The 21,669-nt window shown below is 39.0% G+C and overlaps 2 protein-coding genes across 4 annotated transcripts in view; one reads left to right on the top strand and one right to left on the bottom strand.

Moving 5' to 3' along the window:
• The first annotated feature begins 848 nt into the window (after window positions 1–848).
• On the top strand, window positions 849–11,086 carry LOC113119193 (sperm-associated antigen 1A-like). Its single transcript, XM_026288471.1, has 8 exons — window positions 849–1,297; window positions 2,677–2,776; window positions 3,272–3,424; window positions 4,900–5,054; window positions 7,341–7,482; window positions 7,731–7,857; window positions 8,029–8,155; window positions 10,377–11,086. The coding sequence occupies exons 1-8, from the start codon at window positions 934–936 to the stop codon at window positions 10,379–10,381; spliced, it is 1,173 nt and encodes a 390-aa protein (XP_026144256.1). The 5' UTR covers window positions 849–933; the 3' UTR covers window positions 10,382–11,086.
• Window positions 11,087–11,984: 898 nt separating this feature from the next.
• rnf19a (ring finger protein 19A, RBR E3 ubiquitin protein ligase) overlaps window positions 11,985–21,669 on the bottom strand; it is a 40,908-nt gene continuing 31,223 nt past the window's right edge. For 2 of the 3 annotated variants that reach the window (XM_026288461.1, XM_026288464.1), the window contains 8 exons: window positions 20,107–20,315; window positions 19,441–19,585; window positions 19,113–19,275; window positions 17,671–17,785; window positions 16,768–16,929; window positions 15,802–16,015; window positions 14,563–14,706; window positions 11,985–14,311 (listed from right to left, as the gene is read on the bottom strand). In XM_026288461.1, coding sequence (XP_026144246.1) covers window positions 13,594–14,311; window positions 14,563–14,706; window positions 15,802–16,015; window positions 16,768–16,929; window positions 17,671–17,785; window positions 19,113–19,275; window positions 19,441–19,585; window positions 20,107–20,315 — 1,870 coding nt within the window. In that variant the 3' untranslated portion in view covers window positions 11,985–13,593. The remainder of the gene's footprint in view (window positions 14,312–14,562; window positions 14,707–15,801; window positions 16,016–16,767; window positions 16,930–17,670; window positions 17,786–19,112; window positions 19,276–19,440; window positions 19,586–20,106; window positions 20,316–21,669) is intronic. The other variant, XM_026288463.1, reaches the window with a different exon arrangement.

Genomic DNA, 21,669 nt, shown 5'->3' with positions numbered 1-21,669 from the left:
CAATGAACAGCCACTCAAGTGGTCAGAAATGGTAAATATTTTCTTTTATATAAGTCTCTTATGCTTGTCAATGCTGCGTTTATGTGATCAAAAATACTGTAAATAAAATGCTAATATTGTGAAATATTACAATTTAGAATGACCATTTGTTAAGTAATTTATTCCTGTGATGTAAAGCTGCATTTTCAGCATCATTACTCCAATCTTCAGTTTTTTTTAATTCAGCAAGGATGCATTAAATTGAACTTGACATTAAAGACATTCTTTACAATTATTCGTTTCAAATAAATGCTTTTAAATTTTCTATTCGCCAAAGTATCCTGAAATAAAAGAAAAAAAAAATCAAGCAACTATTAATGATTGATTCTTCAACATATTTTCATTTCAACAACGTTGCTGGAAATTCAGCTTTGCTCAAAAAATAGAAGACAGTTATTTTTAATTTGTTGTAATATTTTCTCAGTATGACAGTTTTTACTGTATTTTTTGATCAAATAACTGCAGCTTCTATGAGTACACAAGACTTCTTTCCAGAACATTCTAATTATTCCAAACTTTTGTCCAGTAATGCATGAGCTGTATTTTGACTGTATAAAGCACAGAAATGACATCATAAAGTCGTTCAGAAGCCATAACACAAGCGGTAAACTTCAAGCGTGCAGAGACCCTGAGCAGTGTCAGCTGAAGGGCTCTGCAGCTGATTTTCCGCACGATGAATTGCAGCAGAGGGCCGTTTGAACTCCCCTGGCTGCTGTTTCACAGAAAACCTCCCCCACTCTGCAGCAGCTCCGCAGCCCCTCCCCCCGCATGATGTCACAGTGCGCCCCGCAGGAGGCGTGTCCTCCCACGTCTGGCTGAGCCTCACAGTCTGCGCAGGGAACAGGAAGAGAGCGAGAGAGTGTATGAGTGTGAGTGTGTGTGAGGACGGCAGCCATGGGGAATTCACAGAAGAAGGGCCCCGGTCACGGAGAGGGAGGGGGCCCGCACTCTCAACCTGGGACCCCGGGACACAAGAGGAGCCCTGGAAACAACACAGCCAGCTCAAAGGAAGTCCATGGGAAGAGCCCGGCAGTCAATGGCACCCTTCCAGCCGGCAAGATCCAGGAAGAGCCTCAGGGCTCTGGTCCGGCACACAGTGGTACTGCTGGGGCGAGCTGTAATCTGGACGCCCCATGTGGGGCCCTTCCTCCTCCACTGGCCAGGCTCAAAAATGAGGGCAATATGTTGTTCAAAAATGGACAGTTTGGGGACGCGCTGGAGAAATACACACAGGCCATCGACGGATGTACAGAAGCTGGTAGAGTACAAGTATTTTGTTTCAGTGCCTGCTGTCAAAATCAGACATCTGTGTTAAAAGAGTAGATATAACGGGCTTTGGTCTAACCGAGATTGTATGTTTTTGGTAAGGCGAATACTTTGGTAAGATAATCATTGTTTTACTAGTACACTGACATAAAAGTACTGTTTTTAATGATCTAGTCTTCTAGTGGGACCCTAGTATTTTGTGTTTAATTATCTTGAAATTATGTGCATTAAAATAATACATTTGACAGATTTCAGGTGTCACCAAAATAAAATGTTTGGCAATATTATATATGTACCAACTTATATACTCAACTAACATTTTAACTATAGGTTTTTATCTCAAAAATAATTATATATGTGATAATATCATGTATTTAACCATTTTTGGTGTCGCCAAAATGACATTTTTGGCAACATGGTATTTGATAGTATCTGTTTTCTAGTACTTTCTAGTACAAGTACTTTGTTTTCTGGCTGGATGCAAGTATTTTGTGTTAAAATAACTTTAATTATTTAGCAGATTTATTTTATTTATAATGTAACAGGTTTTGGTGTTACCAAGATGGTATTTTTGGTAAGGTGATTTTGTTTTAATACTATATTGACTTAAAAGCAGTTGGTTTTTAAAATACTCTGGTGGGATAAAGTATTTTGTGTAAGTATATTGAAATTATATGAATAATATATGTAACAGATTTTGGCTAGGTGCCAATATTTCGATACTTTTATAGTATACCGTCTTAAACCAACTGGACTTTTCAAATCAATTAACATATTTCGACGACTTGTGGGGTACAAGTATTTATGTTGAAATATTATATATGTGCATAAATAGTTTTGGTGATTTATACTGACTTTAAAGTACTGGGAGTTCCAAATTAACCATATTAATAACTCATAGTGTATTGTGGACTACGGAAGCATCTATTGCGCAAACACTGCATAGATCCTGTTAAGCAGTGTTGAGTAATGCAGAGGAGGAATCCAATACCGGTTCATAGAGAGGCGTTACGATCTAGATATCCCATGGAAAAGATCTTAAACCGCTGTTCATCAAACCATTGCATGTTGGGGACCTTAAGCCACATTTTTGTGAAACAGAAGTGAAAGCGTTTAACAAAAATGCCGCTCACTTCCGCCACTTGGCATTATGGGTGTGCCCTTTAAAGTTACATAATGGGATGTACCGTCTTTCCAAACTCAGCTTCCCCAGAGTGATTGTTCTATGACTAATTGGGTTTGTAACATGATATCAGGTGACTAAACAAAATGTATTCCAGCATGAATGGCTGCCAGATCCTCCCACTTGTGTCCATGCAGAGCTAAAGCTGCTTTCTTGGTCTATTTTCAGCGCTGTGCTTGTATTTGCAGGTATCGACAGCCCGGAGGATCTCTGTATTCTGTACTCCAACAGAGCTGCATGCTACCTCAAAGATGGAAACAGCGCAGACTGCATTCAGGACTGCAGCAGGTTAACCACACATTTACATGCTCACTCTGTTCAATGAATCATGGGCCAGACTTTCACAGAATAATCAGAGCTGCGTCTGGCTTGGATTTACGTGTGAGGTAATACAGTCTCAGAAAGATTAACACTCAACTCGGTTAGTTGCACTGTAAGGAGCTTTACCAGCAGACTGGTTAACCGTCACTAAGATCCCTGGCAGTCTGTTACCGTGTTCTGCTCCTTTGGAGAGAAATAATACAATTTCAATGAGCCAGCGAAGTCTTGAAATCATACTGTACTTTCCGCTGTCCTGTTTGGATGCATCCATAACAGATCTTAGAGGAAACACAGGAAAATGACGGGTAAAATAACACACGCTTTAGCTTATCTGGCATTTTAGCATGAATATTTTGTCCCTAACACATACAGCTTTATGAATGGTAGATTTAGAGAGTTCATTGTAGGACACAGGATCAGAGAAAGATCCTGATCCTCTGTTTCATCCTGTTTATTTGTTAGGGCTCTGGAGCTCCGCCCCTTCTCGCTGAAGCCCCTCCTCCGGCGGGCGATGGCCTATGAGACTCTGGAGCGCTACAAGAAAGCCTACGTGGATTACAAGACAGTCCTGCAGATAGACATCAGTGTGCAGGCGGCTCACGACAGTGTGCACAGGTACAATTCAGATCGCAGGGTGACATTTTAATAGGTTTACACATTTAGCTTTCTAAAAAATCTGTAAAACAGGGTCAATTTACTAAGTGTGCATATATATGTATATTGCCGTCTATTTTTAGTAATATTTATGCTTCTGTACAAATATGGCCCAATCAATTTTTCATATTTATTTTAACCAAGTTATGGTTTAAGTTTACAGACATTTGATTTAACCCCAAAACACAATCATGCAATGTGTAATTCAATATAATTACAAATTGCATGATTGCGTTTTGGGGTTAAATCAAATGTCTGTAAACTTAAACCATTACTTACCAGTACTTTTTCATACAGTCTTGTTTTAATTGCAAATGTTTTTTTTTAAATGTTTACAACAGAATAGAAAATAAACTTCAAAAAATTTATTATCAGAGAAAAATTTAATTCCTCTAATTTCAAGGACGTTTATAAATTTTTTTAAACTGGAAAACAAGAGCAGTCATTCTGTCATTAATTACTCACACTCATGTTGTTTCAAACCCATAAGACCTCCATTCATCCTCAGGACACAAATTAAGATATTTTTGATGAAATCCGAGAGCTCTCTGACCCTCCCATAGACAGCAATGATATTACCACGATCAACACGAAACAAGGAGATGGGTAAAATAATCCATGTGACATCAGGGGTTCAACCTTCATTTTACTAAGCTACTTTTTGTGCGGAAAGAAAAAACGCAATTTATTCAACAATTTTTCTCCCCAATTTACCGTCTTCTGCCATTTTTTAGAGTAGCTACCCAAGAACATAATCAATGTAATCAGTGTTGTTCACGTTCAGTAAACAGCGCACACATGCTAAACCTAAACAACGCTCATTACGTTCTGGGGTTCTGGAGTTATTATTAACAAAACTTGGATCACTAAGGAATAGTTAGCTAAAAAAATTATAATTCTTTTAATTACTCATTTTCATGTTCTTCTAAATCTGTACGGGTTTATTTCTTCTGCCAAAACACAAGAGAAGATATTTAGAAGAATGTTACGGTTTCGGCCCCCACTGACTTCCATTGTATGGGCAAAAGTACTTTGGTAGTAAATAGGGACCATCAACAGTTCGTCTTTTCACATTCTTCAAAATATCTTCTTTAGTGTTCAGCAGAAGAAAGAAACTCGACGCTCTAAAAAAATAAAGGTTTCATCTGTTTCACAAAATGTTCTTTGTGGCAAAAGAATATTAGTATCTTCAGATTATAAAAAGGTCAGATATAGATGGTTCTTTGAAGAATTTTTGACTGAATTTCTACGGCATCGCTGTGAAGTGCCTTTAATTTTTAATAGTGCAGGTCTCCGGTTTGGAACAACTTGAGAGTGAGTAATGATGACAGAAATGCATTTTTTGGGTGCAATGTCCTGTAAGAAAGTTACTTTTTGCAGTGAAATGTAAAAAATGTCAGTTATGTAATATGTTCTGATTGTGTTTGTGCTCTCAGAATCACTAAAATGCTGATCGAGCAGGACGGTCCTGACTGGAGAGAGAAGCTTCCAGAGATCCCAATGGTTCCGCTTTCGGCCCAGCAGCACCGTAAAGATGAGCCCAGCGCAGACGTCCTTCAGGCCCGCGCAGACAGAGCCCAGCAGGAGAAGGGTGAGTGAACACCAGGACCAACCACACCAGAACACAGCTACCAGACACAACAGACCGCTTTGGACCCAATTAAACATAATTCATAATTGTACACGGATGCCACAGTTTAAAATAGTTTCCCAAAAGCTAAGATATAAGTTAATATCTGTGCCTTTCACACCTGAAAGGGTTAACCTAGGTCTGTCTTCGAAGATATATCTGATCTTAAGGTTATTAAAATTGGGCCTCATTCATTAGTTTGAGCATGAAATCTGCGTTTGAATGTTTTCAATTCATGATTCATTAATATCTTTTGTACTTATTCTAAATGTACAAACAGTGTAGGAACAACTGAAATCACACACCCCAGATGACCTTTTAGATTAATAAAAGATTAATAAAAAGCGTTATAAATGTATTGTTCATTCAGGTTAGTTATTACATTACCTAATGTTAGCAAATGGTGCCTTATTGTAAAAGTGTCAACACACTACTCTAGAAAACAATAGTGAATTTAGTGTCTGATGTTAAAATGTGTGTTTTTATTGTAACCTTCTTCCTTTAAATACTTTGGTCGGTTCAGGAATAATATATGCACTTTTATATTATCTATTTGTAAGAATTAAAAGCTGGCTCATGAGCCGTCTGTAATCTGGCTCATCTTCATTAAGGTTTTCATTATGTTTGAACCGGTTTTAGGGGATTACTCAAGGATCTCGCTGCATGTCTTTAGAGAGCGACATATATTTGCTGAGAGTGATGAAATGCTTGCTCAGACCCATCCCTTTATATTAAAGTATACAGCTAGAACTGCTATGTAAATGCATTCATGCCATTTCTGAGCTGCATCAGACCTGCAGGTTGGTCTTTATTAGTGAAGCATGGCTATACAGACCAGGACCAGGACATTCATGCTGAGGTTATGAAAGAGTGCTGCATGCATTAAAACATTATGCATTTCCAATACAGAAATCCATGCTGGAACACCAAAGACCTGCAAATGCAGGCCAGTGCTGATGAATAATACATGCAGAAAAAATGCTGTTGAACAGCTCATAACAAATGCCCGCCGGGAAGCCTTATTAGGTTCGACGTTGTGTGTGAGGTCTGAATTTGATGTTGTTCACACGTTTGCACGAATTATGCAAACAGGTTCCGTCACATGCTGCGTCTAACAGCATTTGTCAGCGTGGATGTACCACGCTTGATGGCAATCAATAATGTAAAAGCGTAACATAGTCAGCTCTCGTCGTAATGGAACCAGACGGCTCCGGTTTCATTCTGACCTGAGAAAGGAAGAGCCACATGATCACAAGGCACACATCAACACCCGATAACATTAACAATGGGACAACCTTTGCTCTGCTGTCCTTTGAGGCAGATGAAGTCACAGTTATGGGTGTATGTTATGTTATTGCCACTGCACTCGCTGCCTGCACTGCTACTGAACTCTTGAAAATAAAGGCCATAACCATTTTTGGTTCCACAAAGAACCATTGAGTTAAAGGTTCTTTAAAAAACCATCCCTTTCTTACCTTTTTATAATCTGAAGAACCCCTTTTTTTCCACAAAGAACCCTTTGAGACACAGAAAGGTTCTTCAGATGTTAAAGGTTCTTTATGGAACCATTTAGACACAAAGGTTCTTCTATGGCATCGTGAAGCACCTTTATTTTTATGAGTGTGAGACCAACCAATGCAGAGCTGCCAAGCACACTGACACGAGCCCATTTGGTCACTGAAATAAAAATAAATTGAAATAGAAAATTTTAAATGTAAAAAGTACTAAGATTCTATTGAAAAAATAAAGATTAAAAAAAAAATTATGACAAAACCACACAACAAGATTTTCTTTAAACAAACCAGAACAAAACTTAAAATAAATCTAAAAATAAAACTGAAAAATATATATAAATAATTCTATAGAAAATATACTAAAATATAGCTGGAAATTAAATTTTGCATAAAGAAAAAATAAGGTTATTTGTTTTACCATTGTGTGTTATTAAGGATACGTTCACCTTGAATTTTTCAGTATACTGTAATACAGTAACTTTGATATTAAATGTATTTTACTTGCATCGTTAAAATTTATTTTTGTTGTTGTTGTTGCACTACAATAATGAGAATTTGGGAGGGAAATGTTCTTATACACGATGACATTTTTATTTGTTTTTGTAGTTTTGAGAAGTATGACCCCAGACGTGTTCTTGACGGGTTTTGTGACATTTACTCTTTTAGACTGGACGCTGTAATTAGGAGAAGTATTCAGAAGTGTAATTCCACTGTGACTCTTCTTTCTCCACAGCCAGAAAAGCAGAGGCTCGGTTCACACTGCTGAAGCAAGAAGGAAACGACGCGGTGAAGAACGGCCAGTTCCAAGATGCTGTGGACAAATACAGCGAATGTCTGGCCATCAAACCTGATGAATGTGCCATCTACACTAACAGGTAAACCTGTCCTACACTGACAGTATCAGCCAAACACAAGCTGTGTTCAGATATATCACCAATATAGTATACACTGCACAGTGTGAAGCAAGCAGTGCTACAAAGCAGAAATGAACTGAACCAGCTGCACATCTGGACCCGAGCCTAAGACTGGAGCCGCTCAGATGAGGCTTTTCAGTCAGCAATTAGCTCTGACAACTCCAGCATAAAACACAGGAGGAGAGTCAGATGTCTGCTGTGTTTTCCAGAGCGCTGTGCTATCTCAAGCTGGAAGGTTTCGCAGAAGCCAAACAGGACTGTGATTCTGCGCTCCAGATCGAGCCAAACAACAAGAAAGCATTTTACAGAAGAGCACTAGCACACAAAGGCTTGAAGGTGTGTGTGTTCTGCAATCAAATATGCTATTTATACTCACAAGAAAGCATGTGTCCTTTATTTTTGTGCATGTTACGTGTTAAACAATGTGAATAATGATTGTGCGTGCAACATCAAACTGACCTTATATCCTGGTAGTGTTGAATTCAGAGTCTGTGTGTTCTCCCTCAGGACTATCTGTCAGCCAGCACTGATTTACAGGAAGTGCTGCAGTTAGATCCGAACGTGCAGGAGGCGGAGAAGGAGCTGGAGACAGTCACTAACCTGCTGAGAGAGAGTCTTATGGCTAATTCTCAAGGTAAAGTCTCACTGCCAAAAGATAGATGAAGACTAGCACAGTGCAGACTGTTGAAGGATATCCGTTTGTTGGAACAACACCAGTACTTTTAAAAAATAATACATTACAATATTGCGTTACTCGCTAAGGAAAGTAACTAAATGCTTTTTTCCTCAGTTATATCCCACAATTCGCACTTGTTTCTCACAAAGTGTATATCTCGCAACTTCCGTTTATTTTTTCTTAATTCTCAGTTTATATCTCAAAATTCAGACTTTTATCTCAGAATTCTCAGTTTATATCGCACAAATTATTTTATTTCCTCAGAATTCTCAGGTTTTATCTTAAACATTAGACTTTTATCTCAGAATCAGTTTCTTGGAACAACGCTGTTACTTTTAAAAATAAGGCGTTACAATATCGCGCTACTTGCGCAGTAACTAAATACGTTAATATTTTGTCAGTAATATATAAATCAGATTATTTTTCATTCTTAAAAAACGCAATTATTATATTTTTATGTATATATATATATATATATATATATATATATATATATATATATATATATATATATATATATATATAAATTTTAAGAATGTAAAATAATCTGATTTCGGAGTTTGACAGTGAACGCATTGCAGGCAGGCATGGGACGCCCCACATAAACGAGTCTAAATGCTCTTCATGTCTTGAAATAATAATAATATAAATAATTATCGTCGTTTGTCTTGGCTCATCTCAACTGATAAATGGAGATTAAAATTATAGCAGATTGTCTCATTTTAAATGAATAATAAACACTGAAATGATAAATTACTATGGTAAAATAAATGTTCGGGGATATCTTCACAATATTTATGAATTTTGTTGCTCTTTTTACTCTTTATAATATTGATTTTGTATCTAGTAAATACTGTACATTTTGTTATGCTTGCATGTTTGCGAACCACGTCTGTTACAGCTAACCCCGTGCTCCCGAGCACCATGTTCGCATCTTTTTTTTTTAAGTAACTCCGATATTTTCTTAGTAATGCATGACTTTACTAGTAACTTTAAAAAAAGTAATCTGATTCGTGTTACATGCAATGCGTCAACTGTTACCCCCAAGATCACAAGCACACACTCATGAAGTCACATCCTATATTGATTGTAGCATCACATAAATAACTAAAACCGCACTTTCCCGAAAAACATCACTTCAACGTACATGATGAGAAGTACATAAAAATGAAGGAAACCATCTTGAGGTGGAAACTAATCAATCACAAGCCACAGCCAATCAGAAGAGCGGGTGGGCGGAGCTACTGCTGCAAGCGCAGTGTTGCCAAGTCCATGGTTTTCCCGCGGAATTAGAAAATGTAAACGATTTTAAACTATTCATTATTAATAAAATGTTTATCCTACATATTTGTTTAATTAATATCACTGTTGTTCAGTAGACGCAAAGTTAATAGTAAGTAATATAAATAGACACAATATTGCTAAGTCACATGACAGTTTTCGGAGCATCTCACTAAATGAATCCGTTCTGAAGGAAAAGGTTGAGTGAATGAGAGACCTGCAGAACGAGGCACTGACAAAACCCCACCACCGATGAACAGACTGGGAGCAGTTTTATGCTAAGTTTATAAAAATGTGATTGCAACGGATCATTTAAGTGTAGAGAGTGTAATAAAAACGCACCTGAAAACACCTAAACCATTATTTATCTAACAGTCGCTATAATCACCCATGGTACCTCAGTGAACTTTAACCTTAGGTTTAGCTGATTAGTGCTGTTTACTGAGGCAAGGGTCATTATTAGTATTGTTCATCATAACCAAACAAATCCCTGATCTTCAAGGACTAAACTTTGGCTCATAAGCATGTGTTTATGAAACAGATATGAATCATACATTCCAAGCAACTTTTGTTTCTCACAAAAAAACAAAAAAAGTCAGAGAGACTCACATTGAGAGAGGATCTGTGTCTGTATCTCATTCTCACAAATTCAATTTTTTTTTCTCATTCTTCTGAATTTCGCAAAAAATTCTGACCCCTCCCCCCCTTCTAAGAATTCTGAGTTTATATCTCAAATTCTGCCTTTTGAGTTTATATCTTGCAAGTTCTGACTTTCTCATACTTATGAGTTTGCATGTTCCAATTTTGTCTGGCTCTCACCAAATGTAGCACTTAAATGGCAACAACTGGCTTCAATGTGACATACATGATTCTGACTGTTACTGTTTCCTCTCTGCAGGTTGACATCGAGGCAATAACGGATGAAATGAACAGAGAGCTACAGGAAGAACAGACCCTCCTTCATTAAATCCAGACACAGCAGATCCAGCAAGCCTGAGAATTCAGCTCACGGGTCCCACAGTCTCTCCACGAGGGTCCATTCATCCTTAAACTGTCATGCGCTGCAACTAAAGTTTCCCTTCCAGCAAACACTCATCTCACCTTCTTCTAGGAATATTGTCTGATGCAACACTGACAATGCAAAGCATGCAAACAGTTCATCCTCTGTAACTCTGGCTTCAGTATAGGCACGTGTGAGCATGGCACGACTAAGAAGCGTGAAACAAACGGGATTCTCAGCTTCTGATGGGACGGTTGTCGAGTATGAGAGAGAACGTGCCTTTTAAAAGAAGCTGGGGCTCACATATGGAGTGATTTAACACTCTCAGAAAAAAAACTGTATAGGAATTTAATTTGCTACATTTAAATATCTCATTTCTCAGGATTTAATATATTTTTAATAGCTATTCTGTTGTACGGTGTAATATATGCATACATGTAGCGTCATCTTTTTTTTGGACATCTTCCAGCCCAACCATTGTCTCAATATGCATAGATAAAACACAAGATACCACAAGGTGAGAATGTGCAATAAGATTAGATGTAGTTTTTCTTTGGGATGTCAGCAAAAGAAATATGTTTCAGATAAATAAATTTGCATCAGCTAAATAAATGGCTTTATAAATTACTAGATGAAATATTTTTGCCATTAGAAATTATATAACGATTGTTTTATAATTGCAAAACCACTGGAAATATAAAGCTAAAATAGCAACCCATTTTAGATAATACATCCAAATGATTTGAATGTACACTGCTGTTCAAAGTTTGGGGTCACTAGTTTTTTTTTTTTTTTTTTTTAATACGGTCATAAACAAGGGAGAAAAAAAAGTAATATTGTTAAATATTATTACAATGTAAAATAAGTTTCATGTGATGAATATGTTGTAAAATGTAATTTATTCTAGTGATGATAAAGCTGTATTTTCAGCATCATTCCTCTATTCTTCAGTGTCACATGATCTTCAGAAATCGTTCTGATAAAATGATTTGCTGCTCAAGAAATATTTCAGATTATTATATATATAAATTTTTTTTTGGGGGGGGGGGGGGGGGGTCATGATACCTTTTCCATGTAGAATTCTCTGATTAATAGAAAATTCTGAAAGAACATTCATTTGAAATTTTATGTTTTGTAACAAATGTCTCGACTGTAACCTTTGATTATTTAATGCATCTTTGCTGAAAAAAATAAAATAAAAATAAATACTGACCCCAAACTTTATAGTGGTATTAAATTTCTTATATTACTCAAATTCAGTAATACTATATTAAGGTTTTATTTTAGCAGTTGCAATGGCTAACAAAATGCAACAATTATTTCACAGCATTTCTTAGGGCTTTGTGACAAATTAATATTCATTTTTTTTTAATTCAAATTTTCACTCAATCTCTTCTTCTACTATTTCACACCCCAAATGTATATATTAAATTCTATTCTTTCACCTACACACACTGCCATAACATCTGGCATCTCAACAGCTGTCAGTTACACACAGACCACACATCTGGATTCCTGTTTTTATTTTCACTTCGATATGCATTTACACGCATATTATAAAGCAAATATACAAATAACAAGCGGTTTTGAACAAGTTAGAAATCAATCGGCCCTGGCCTCTGAAATAATATTCGTACAGATATGGGCAGGCTCAAAACAGAAGAAAAAACAACAACAAAAGAAACTGAAAGAAGAAAAACAAAGCAGCTTGTGGCATTGGATCAGTCCCAGCGAGAAAGAGCAACAGAAATGAAGCCGATGAACAGTGCAGACACACGAGTCCGAGGAGGCGTCTGTGTTGAAGTGTGCTGAAGTGTGCAGGAGTCGTCGTCAGTGAGCCTGAGTGCTGTCTTTGGTAGGCCGTCCCATGTGTAGTCCCAGGGACGATGCTACGCCACCTCGCTAACATTCAACGCAGCCTCGTCCAATACATTTGAACTCATAAGACACAAACCGGAAAACGAATGTGGTTCATCTATGATCCAAAAGGCACCATGAGTCAATACAGATACAATAAAAAAAATAACTAAAATCACTTAATCAGTTGAAACAACCTGAATGTGATTACCATCATAGCCTTTATAAGGAAAGAAGCTGAATTTTTGAGTTTTTAACAGGGTGCAGATCTTTCCGATTCATACATATAAACCCATTGCATCCACTTGGCTTGTTTTTTTTTTACAGGCTTCCTCTCATGAGTGTGTTTGGTGAAGTTCCCCGTCCTACCAGCCACGGCTTCATCCAGCTCTTCACTGAAGCCGTGGCTTCAACACATCAACTTTTCCCAAAAATGGAAAATACCAGATGAAAAAATGGAAAAAAGCCCAAGAAACTTAAACCGAATCTACTTTTGCCTGGTCCCTCATGAGCTCATCTCGACCCCTCCAGACTTCCCCGTGCCTCTGAACAGTCGCAGACTCCTCCAGCTAAAGCTATATGTGGGCTAACTGAGAGTATGTGTGTGTACATGTGTAGTGAAGGTGCTCCGCAATCCACGGGTCAGTCGCATGCGCTCTGTCAAAAACACATCCTGGTCATATTTCAGCCCAAAATGTTGGAGTAAGAAATTACATTTAAAGAAAATTAAGCCTACTTGTAGAAAAGATAAGGTTTGTGACATTTTCATGAAAACTAAGCACATTTCCCGCCCAATTCAAATGACTGTATTATTCGAAAAAATATATATCCATTTAAAGCATACTGTCGATTTTTTGGGTGCACTATCCCTTTAATTCACATGAAAATGTCACCGATCAAACTCATCCAAAACAGAGGCTTCATCTCCAGTATGCAAGGAATGATATTTCTCTTTCCTTTTAATTTTGGGGTGAAACAGGAGCTGGTGAGGTTCTTCATCTGAGGCGTGTGTGATTGACAGCTACATCGTCAGTCTCTGTGCATCACTTGCTCTCTTACATTCTTTTGTTGCCTTTCTGAATCCAACTGTAAGCGCTGACCGACTGTCGGTCAAACCTTTGGTCACAGCGAGCTTTCTGAAACTTTGAGGTGCATCCTGCCCTTCCTTCTCGAACGTAAAAAAAAAAAAAAAAACGACCAACCTCCATGAAACAAGCTTTAAATCTTCAAATCAGTGTGCAGTCCTTGGTAATAAAGGTTAGATCTCTGTCTGAACGCAGGCGTTACGCACAGGGCTAGTCGGCTGAGGAAGGTTGTTATTGCGTTCTTTAGACGAGCTCTGGCCCGCATCAGCCGTGCATATTAAACTCACATTCTCCTCTGCAATGTAGCATAGCGGGCGCTCTGCCGCCCCGTCAGGGGTTAGAGGGGCGACCGCTGCTTGAGGGAGGGTCCCAGAAGCAGGACAGTTCTCCAGCCGGTCGTTCTCCACCTCTGGAAGCGGGCTGACCGCTCCGCCCGTGTTGGGATGTCGGACGTGAGACTCGTAGCAGGGCGGTCTGCAGGCGTCCAGGTCGGAGCAGCTAAACTCTGAGAAGTGGCTGGAGTGAGAGTCGGCCACAGACGGCAGGCTGCCGCTCAGAGAGGGCGAATCTAACTCGCTGGAGTTGGTGCTGCGCCGCTCCAGCAGCTGGGCGTCCATGTCTTCACGCGCCTCGTTGATCTTGGTTCCGCCGCTCTTTTTGCGCAGCTTGCCTTTGCTCTTCTTGCCAGAGGAAGAGGAGGAGGTGGAGGACGGCTCCTTGGTCCAGCGAGAGGTAACGCACTTGCCCTCGTGGGGACACCCGGAGGGGCACACGCCGGCCCCGTGTCCTCCGCTGCTGCCGTCGTCCATACTGCTGCTGCCGCTGTAGTGCCTGAGCTTCCCTCGCTTGGACTCCACATCCACCTGCACCTCCATACTGTTCCCGTCCCTGCTGCACAACAACATCTGCTGTTAATGACCGCTCAAGCGCCATCACTGAGCCACCTCATGTTCTTTTGGATATACGTGACCCTGGAGCACAAAACCAGTCATAAGTGGCACTGGGATATTTGTTTGGTTCAAAATGATCGATTTTTCTTTTATGCCAAAAATCATTAGGATGTTAAGTAAGGTTCCAGATGATGTATAAATATCGACCCTTATGACTGGTTTTGTGGTGCAGGGTCACATATGAACACAGACCTGTCCAGAGGCAGGTAGGCGTTGAGAATGGACCCAGCCATGGCTTTGGTGCTAGCGTTGTCACTGATTGTCCCCAGACTGACGGTGCCGGACTCCCCGCTCAGACTGCAGCGCTCCTTTTGAACATCAGCTTGAACCTCCAACCTGAGAGAGATAAACAGCACATTTAACAGTCACGTGATGCGATTTCAAGTCTTCCTTTGTCTTTGGAGTATGTCTACACAGTATATAAATCTCAAACCCAAACTCGTCAACACCTTCCTAAACAGGCCCCCACATGTTTACATAGCTGCACTGTGTGGGAAGAGTTTGCATAACGCCATCTAAATGTTTATGCAAAGGAGGCATAACTTATATTCTCGCTGTAGTATTGTTGCCATGTCATAGAGACCGTTTCCAAATATGGTAAGCGGCATTTACATCACACGCTTGAGGTATTCGGCCAATCACAATGCACCGAATAGCTGGCCAATTAGAGCACACCTCGCTTTTCAGACCGACGAGCTTTGTAAAAATCGATGCGTTTCAGAAAGGCAGGCGTAGAGGAGAAACAATAACGTACAGTCTGTGGAAAATAATAAGATTTTTTTCAACCTTAAACCATGTAAACAAATTGATTTACTCCAAAAACACAAACTAATGTCATTTTTTACATCGTTATATGACCCCTGTGCAGACTGGTAACTGATCCAAATATTTCTTGCATGTTAAAAAAAAATTCTGTTGCTTTGAGCAGTATTTGTAAGCCCTGTTTCTTTTACTTTTTGCGAGTTTCTTTATTCGAACACACCTGATTCAGGTCATCAGCCCATTAGTAGAGAGTCCAAGACCTGAAAAGGGCGTGTGAGAGGACACGTTCAACATCTGCAGTGTTGGGGGTCCCAGAAACACAAATTTGAAAGCCATTTCCTCAAATTAAAATGTTTATCGTTCTTTTGAGATTCTGGTAGATGTTTTGCATTTGTCCACAGTCACATCACACTTAGATTTAAAAATACATAGGGATGCACAATATTAGATTTTGCCGATATCCGATATGCCGATATTTTTATAATCAATTTGGCAGATACCGATATGTTTCCCTTGTTTTGAAACAACACCAAGTCTCTCCTGTGCAGAAAATATAATTTTTTTTTTAACTTTGGTTAGTTTTGAGCAAAAACCTATTTGTTAGAAGTATTCAACTGTTGTTGTGGTCAATAACGGTGCACAAAATGACAGGCAGACGCTGTCACTGACCTGTTAAAGCAGTTGACCATGGCACTTCCTGACAAGCTGCCAGTGATGCTGGCCCCGGCGAGGGCCATAGTGCTGGCGTTCTCACTCAGGTTGTCTCTCATTGCTCCGATACGCTCCATGTGGCTCCCGCTAGCACTCAGGCTGCCCGTCAGACCCCCCACACTGCCCTCGCCGATGCTGGGGTTATGCCTGGTCTCTGCTACCGAAGTGGTGTCTGATAGGAGAATAGAAAAGGGTCATTAGAGCAGTATTCTGGAGTACAATGTACAATGAGTAGTACTGTTTCAGTGTTTGATTTTTGAGATTTGCACTACAAGCCTGATTAGTGATATACAAATTGTATTATTAGCATTTTTGATGTTAAAAATCTGATTTAAGAAATTAAAAGAACAAAAAATTACTACATACAGCATATTAATGATTTTTTAAATTCAAGTTTAAATGAACTCAACTGATTGGCTACACATGCTTCTTGAGGATTCAAATTTAAACCATTTAAGCCAGACATGTTAATCTGGGAAAAGTAACACTGAATTTCTCTTACACATAGCACGATAATGTTTCAAACCTTTTGCCTCAGGCTTACTGTGTACATCAGAACAAAAGCTACTTGTTCCCAGAGTTACATGAGCTCCACGGGAATTATTTGGAGTTTGAGAAACAAAGCTACTTGATCCTTGGGTTTCAGGAGTTGTGTCTGGAGAATAATTAATTCTGTCTCTAGATATGCCTCAGCTTCAATGCAAGTCTGTTTGGGGGGGGGGGCAGTAAAATGAACACATTCTAGCACACGCTGCTTTAAACTAAAACACACTTCACACATTTGAATTAAACGTGGACGTGGAATAAACAACTCTTCGGGAAAGCCAGCCAAGACAGAGACTGTGAATGAGAGGAGGACAGATTCTGAATGCTTTAAACACAGTTTGTCTTCTCAGCCTGTGACACTAAGGTGTTTGCACTCACCAGTCACAGCAGCTCCTGTGCCCACGTTCATGTCGTTCTCGTCATCGAACTCGATGCGCACACCTTTACCATTTCCTGCAGACACCCCACAACCACCGCTGCGGCACAGAGAGATGGGCACCACACCGTAGACGTACGCCAACATGATGGGCACTCCAATACCTGCACAGACACACAACATAACACTTACACAAAACTGCAACCTCCAAACCAGATGAGACTATCAATCAAACTGGCATTTCCACGTCATATTCAGGTCATTTTCTCTGTGTGCTGTATGTAAAATAAGTGTTACCCTGGCTTTATTTGAAAATTATGATTCCCAATGTGCATAAACTTCACAGTTTACGGAGTCGTCCTTAATTATATTTTTTCATAAGATATACATTTATTTGTCATCTTTGTCATCTAAAGTAGGTTTATTTAAAAAAAAAAATTTATGCATTGTCAAATTATTTCAAATCTGTTAAATATTAAAATGCAAAAAAAAAAAAAAAAGTGTTAAAAAACAAATATATATATATATCGGCATTTATCGGTCCCCTGCTTTCCAAGATATCGGCATCAGCTGTCAAAAAACAATTGTCGGTCGACCACTATTTGTAGTTATTACAGTTACGATGTTTGATTAAACAGTCTTTACCTTTATATTTTTAGGCAGGTTTAATGTGTCGTGTATAAGCCTAATTAAAAAGTTAGTTTGGACTAAATTAATTGCCGATATTACCCATTAGTTATGGGTTTAGAAGAAACAAATTATTTCTTAAAACAAACTGCAATTCAAATCATATAGTGATCAATTGCCGACATTTAATATAGGTTTATGGGTTTAGAACAAACAAATTATTTAATCAAACTGCAATTCAAATCATATGGTGAATCATTAGACAGAAGTCTGCTTACCAACAGTGACGGCAGCTACCACCGGAGACACGATCACGGATAACGTCACCCCGCCGGCTATGACCAGGTTCCTCTTGTGCTTGGACGTGTCTTTCCCCTCATAACGATTATGAATCTGAAGCAGATGGATTCAAAGACTGAGTGAATAAACGCATCCCTCTCATTATCATCACCTTGCTCATTATTCTAGATTAAGTCACGCTTTGGTTACTCATAATGCTAGCATAATTTCCCACTCGATGATCAAGAGTCTCTTGAAGATCAAACAAGGCTGATAAGTGCGCAATAAGATATGTAGGCTTTCATATTTCACAATGCAGCGCTCGGTTAGGATTCAGGTCAGATAAACAGACGTTATGGAAATCCCTGCATAATGAAATTCAGACTGAACAGCACATATCTGAAGAGCTATTAATCATTGTACAAGTGACCCAGTTTGCAGTGGATTAATCTGGTTCAGAGACAGGCTGCATATTAACTCGCCCAAAACCAAATCCTTAAATGTAATACACAAATTATATAGTACACCACTGCTATTTGCTGGACATTTAAATCATTAAATCTATTAATACTGATGTAAGAATAGCGCTTGTCTAACTGATTTTAACACCAGTTTCTAATAGTGTGTATAATAAGCAGCGTTCTTCTAGTCCGATGAAACAAACGCCCTTATTATCTTGTAGTCATGACAAAGGCATTTGGAGAAACTGGTTCACAACAGAAGCAGTCACAGGAAATCCTCCCAAATTACAGAAATCAACTGTCAAACTAATTTCCTTCAATTTAGCCCACGCTATGAGCCAGTGAGTTCAATCCAAGTTAAGGCTGATAATACAGTACTGTAATGACTTTCTAATGATAACTGATGACTAAGATTATGCACTATTATCAGAATCAGTAGCATTCATGAAAGTTATTAAAATATATGCAGGCTTCGTACCCACAGACAACATGCAATATAATTTTTAAACCGATTATTTTACAGTATAATAGAATAATTCATTATCAATATATAACTATGTAAAACACAAAATCATTATTTTATAGTACTTTTGAATGGGTCAAATACAGTGGAAACGTGGCCTATGAAAACTCAAGTAGAAAGAGTTTAAAAAATGGTTCCTGTTATGGTTATTGAAAAGAATATTTTTTAAGTCTTTAGATTAAAAACGAACTGTTAGCTTTTTATGAGTTTAGCATCCTCCAAATCAACAGAGAAAATTTCTAGATCTCAGTCCTCTTTTTCCACAATCACAGCTTCTCTCAGTCGTTAAATAAATTCTCTGCACCAAGCTGATTCTCATCATTACTATGGAGCTGCTGCAGGTATACCAAATATGACTGTCTGAAAAATGTATTGCATTCAGTTCAAAAGACTGGGTTTGAAAAATAAATTAAAGCCTTACTCCTCATTCTCCACAGTGTTTAGTTTAGCCACCCACCTTTCTGCCCACATACACAGGAATCCCAATGATCATTGCAGGTACGGCTATGCCAGCAATCAGTGCAATGCCGACCGGAGCGCCCACAAGAGTGCCCAACTGCCACAGGATTTTCTTCTTCCTGCTCCAAGGCTTCTTACCCCAGAACGTGCATCCTGAAGGACTGTGTCAGGAACAGAGAGATTACACAGAAATGTAACCTTGGCACAAAAATCATTCTGATGACTGCAGCTTTGGCCTTCATCTGTTCTCAGGCCAACTGTCAATAACGCAGTTAAATTTAGACTGAAGTCTGATTGCACTCAGCAGTGGTGTTCAGGACACTGACCTCAAGTAGTGCAGGTCAGAGATCTCCTTCATACACAGCCAGCAGAACTCGCAGCCGCACACAGCGCAGGTCATGTGATTACAGCTCCCATCGTTCATCTTGATGATGTAGGCCGCACAGCGGGGACATGGCTTTATGTCATCAGCTTAGAGAGACACACAGAGCGGTTAAAACCACTGCTGGTTGACATTTACAAGATTTATGACGCTTTCATATAAGGTCTGAAGATTTGGTACAAACCACAGTGTGTCATTTGATTAGAGAGCATTTGATTTGGAAACAAACAAGAGGAAAATCACCTAATGTCTGTAGCTTTAATAAAACTCGTATTTTGCATTTGATTACTTTATTCAATTTTCTATAGTATTTGTAATCTGAATACGGTCAGACGTTTTCTATGTATTTGTTCTATTTCTTGTCATTTGTTTCCTTGTACTGTCCACCTGCTTGTCTTTAATAACTTATATTAGTTTTAGGGACTACTAGTTTTTACTGCTCAGTAAAAGTAAAAATAGCCTTAAAAACCAACATGAAAAAGAATAGTGATAACATTGCAATTCTTGCAACAAAAAAAAAAAAAAAAAAGGAGTTCTATTTTTCTGATATTTCAGCAGAGTGCATGGGATTTAACGGTTCGTGTGTGTGTGTGTGTGTGTTTGGACTCACCAGCAGCGCCGCTCTCCTGGCTGTAGCTGAGGGATGAGGATCTGAAGGGTCTCAGCCGGAGACTCTGAGCTCTCTGCTGGCGGGCCGCGTCACATGTCTGATTTGGGTGCCACAGCTGTTTACAGTGGTAACAGAACTCAGTCCCACAGCCCTCACGACCACACGTGATCTTTGGACAGCTGGCACAGCCGAAGGCAATGACTGCATACCTGTCAAATCAAACAGACAAACACTTTCTCAACTCCACACGATGCATTGGCTCATACATGTCATCAAACAAGAAGAAAACTTCTATTACACTTCTAGCACAGTTAATGAATACTTCACGTTTGTTCGAATCTCCAAAATCAGAGTATGATCAATGACCACATTATCCAGAACAGCTGCAGGTCATGATGGTCAATCTAGATGAATAGTCCTGCTAATCTGAACTGAAGGCATCATCAATTACAGCAGGCACTGGCCCTTGTGACCCGATCATTATTAATGAGGACCTATTAAATGGCGCTGGAAGCTGTGCTTGTCTGCAGAGCTAATGGTTGTTGAAAAGTCACAACATGCGGATGGACAGATTTGAGAGAGCGACAGGATCACTTCGCTAAGTGATGTGAGTGCTAGACAAGTTACATAAGAGCCTTTGACACTCATTATCATGTGAAAAAAACCTAAAAGCTGTGAAAAGATCCTGAACGCGCTTTACAGGATCAATCAATTGTTCCAGGCTCATTAAAACACATTAAAAGACTGCATGTGGACTGTCATAATTACACAATATATAATTTGACACAAAAGAAGCTAACGCTATGGTGCAAACCAGATGTCATCTGCTCAACTGTTGGTTTTCTTTCCATCAGAGAAAAGCCTCCACTGCATCCGTTTCCACAAACAAAATGGTCTTTGTTATTGGCCTTGCCCATATTTCTACACAGCTCTGAGAGTGTAGGAGTAAACACAATGCTGGAGACATGAGACGCCCCCGTCTGATCTACAATGAACCCTAACAAAAGATAGTGATGTCAAAATTAGGATAGTGACAGCACCAGAACAAGTCAAACAAGACTACTCCACCACAGCACACAGAACGCCTTGCATGTGCCACACAGCATAAAACATGGAACAAAGCTTTTCCTCTGTTTAAACACTGCATATTGGTCTTCAAACAGCCAACCCTGCAACAACTCTCTGCCTGCGGTTCACATTAACCAGGAGCACGCTCCAGCGTCTCTTCTCTTGGAGATGGTGAAGTCTACTTCATTTTCACTTTACTTTATCTATCTATATGTTTCCAAGCTGAGGGGAAAAATGGCTATATCAGAAAAGAGAAATGGGAATATTCACACAGTCTGCACATCGTCTCCTTTATATATTTTTTGAAAGTTTATGTTCATGAATTTATTTGATAAAATACAGTTAAAAATGTGATTTAATTAAGATGTTACTTTTTTCTGTGATGGTGAAACTTTTTTTTAAAAGTGGCCATTAAGGTGTTTTAAAATACCTTTTTAAAAGAACTCCCTTATGCTCACCGAGGCTGCATTTATTTGATCAAAAATAATAATAATA

The sequence above is a fragment of the Carassius auratus genome, chromosome 19 (genome assembly GCF_003368295.1).
Source record: "Carassius auratus strain Wakin chromosome 19, ASM336829v1, whole genome shotgun sequence".
In the NCBI taxonomy this organism is placed as follows: domain Eukaryota; kingdom Metazoa; phylum Chordata; class Actinopteri; order Cypriniformes; family Cyprinidae; genus Carassius; species Carassius auratus.
Note: the sequence above shows the minus strand (reverse complement) of the source record. Positions and strands in the feature narration are given on the sequence as shown.

Coding starts and splice junctions, on each gene's coding strand:
- LOC113119193 (XM_026288471.1), top strand. CDS start 934: ATGGGGAATTCACAGAAGAAGGGCCCCGGTCACGGAGAGGGAGGGGGC. Junction 1,298..2,676: donor CGACGGATGTACAGAAGCTG/GTAGAGTACAAG, acceptor TTGTATTTGCAG/GTATCGACAGCCCGGAGGAT. Junction 5,055..7,340: donor CAGAGCCCAGCAGGAGAAGG/GTGAGTGAACAC, acceptor CTTTCTCCACAG/CCAGAAAAGCAGAGGCTCGG.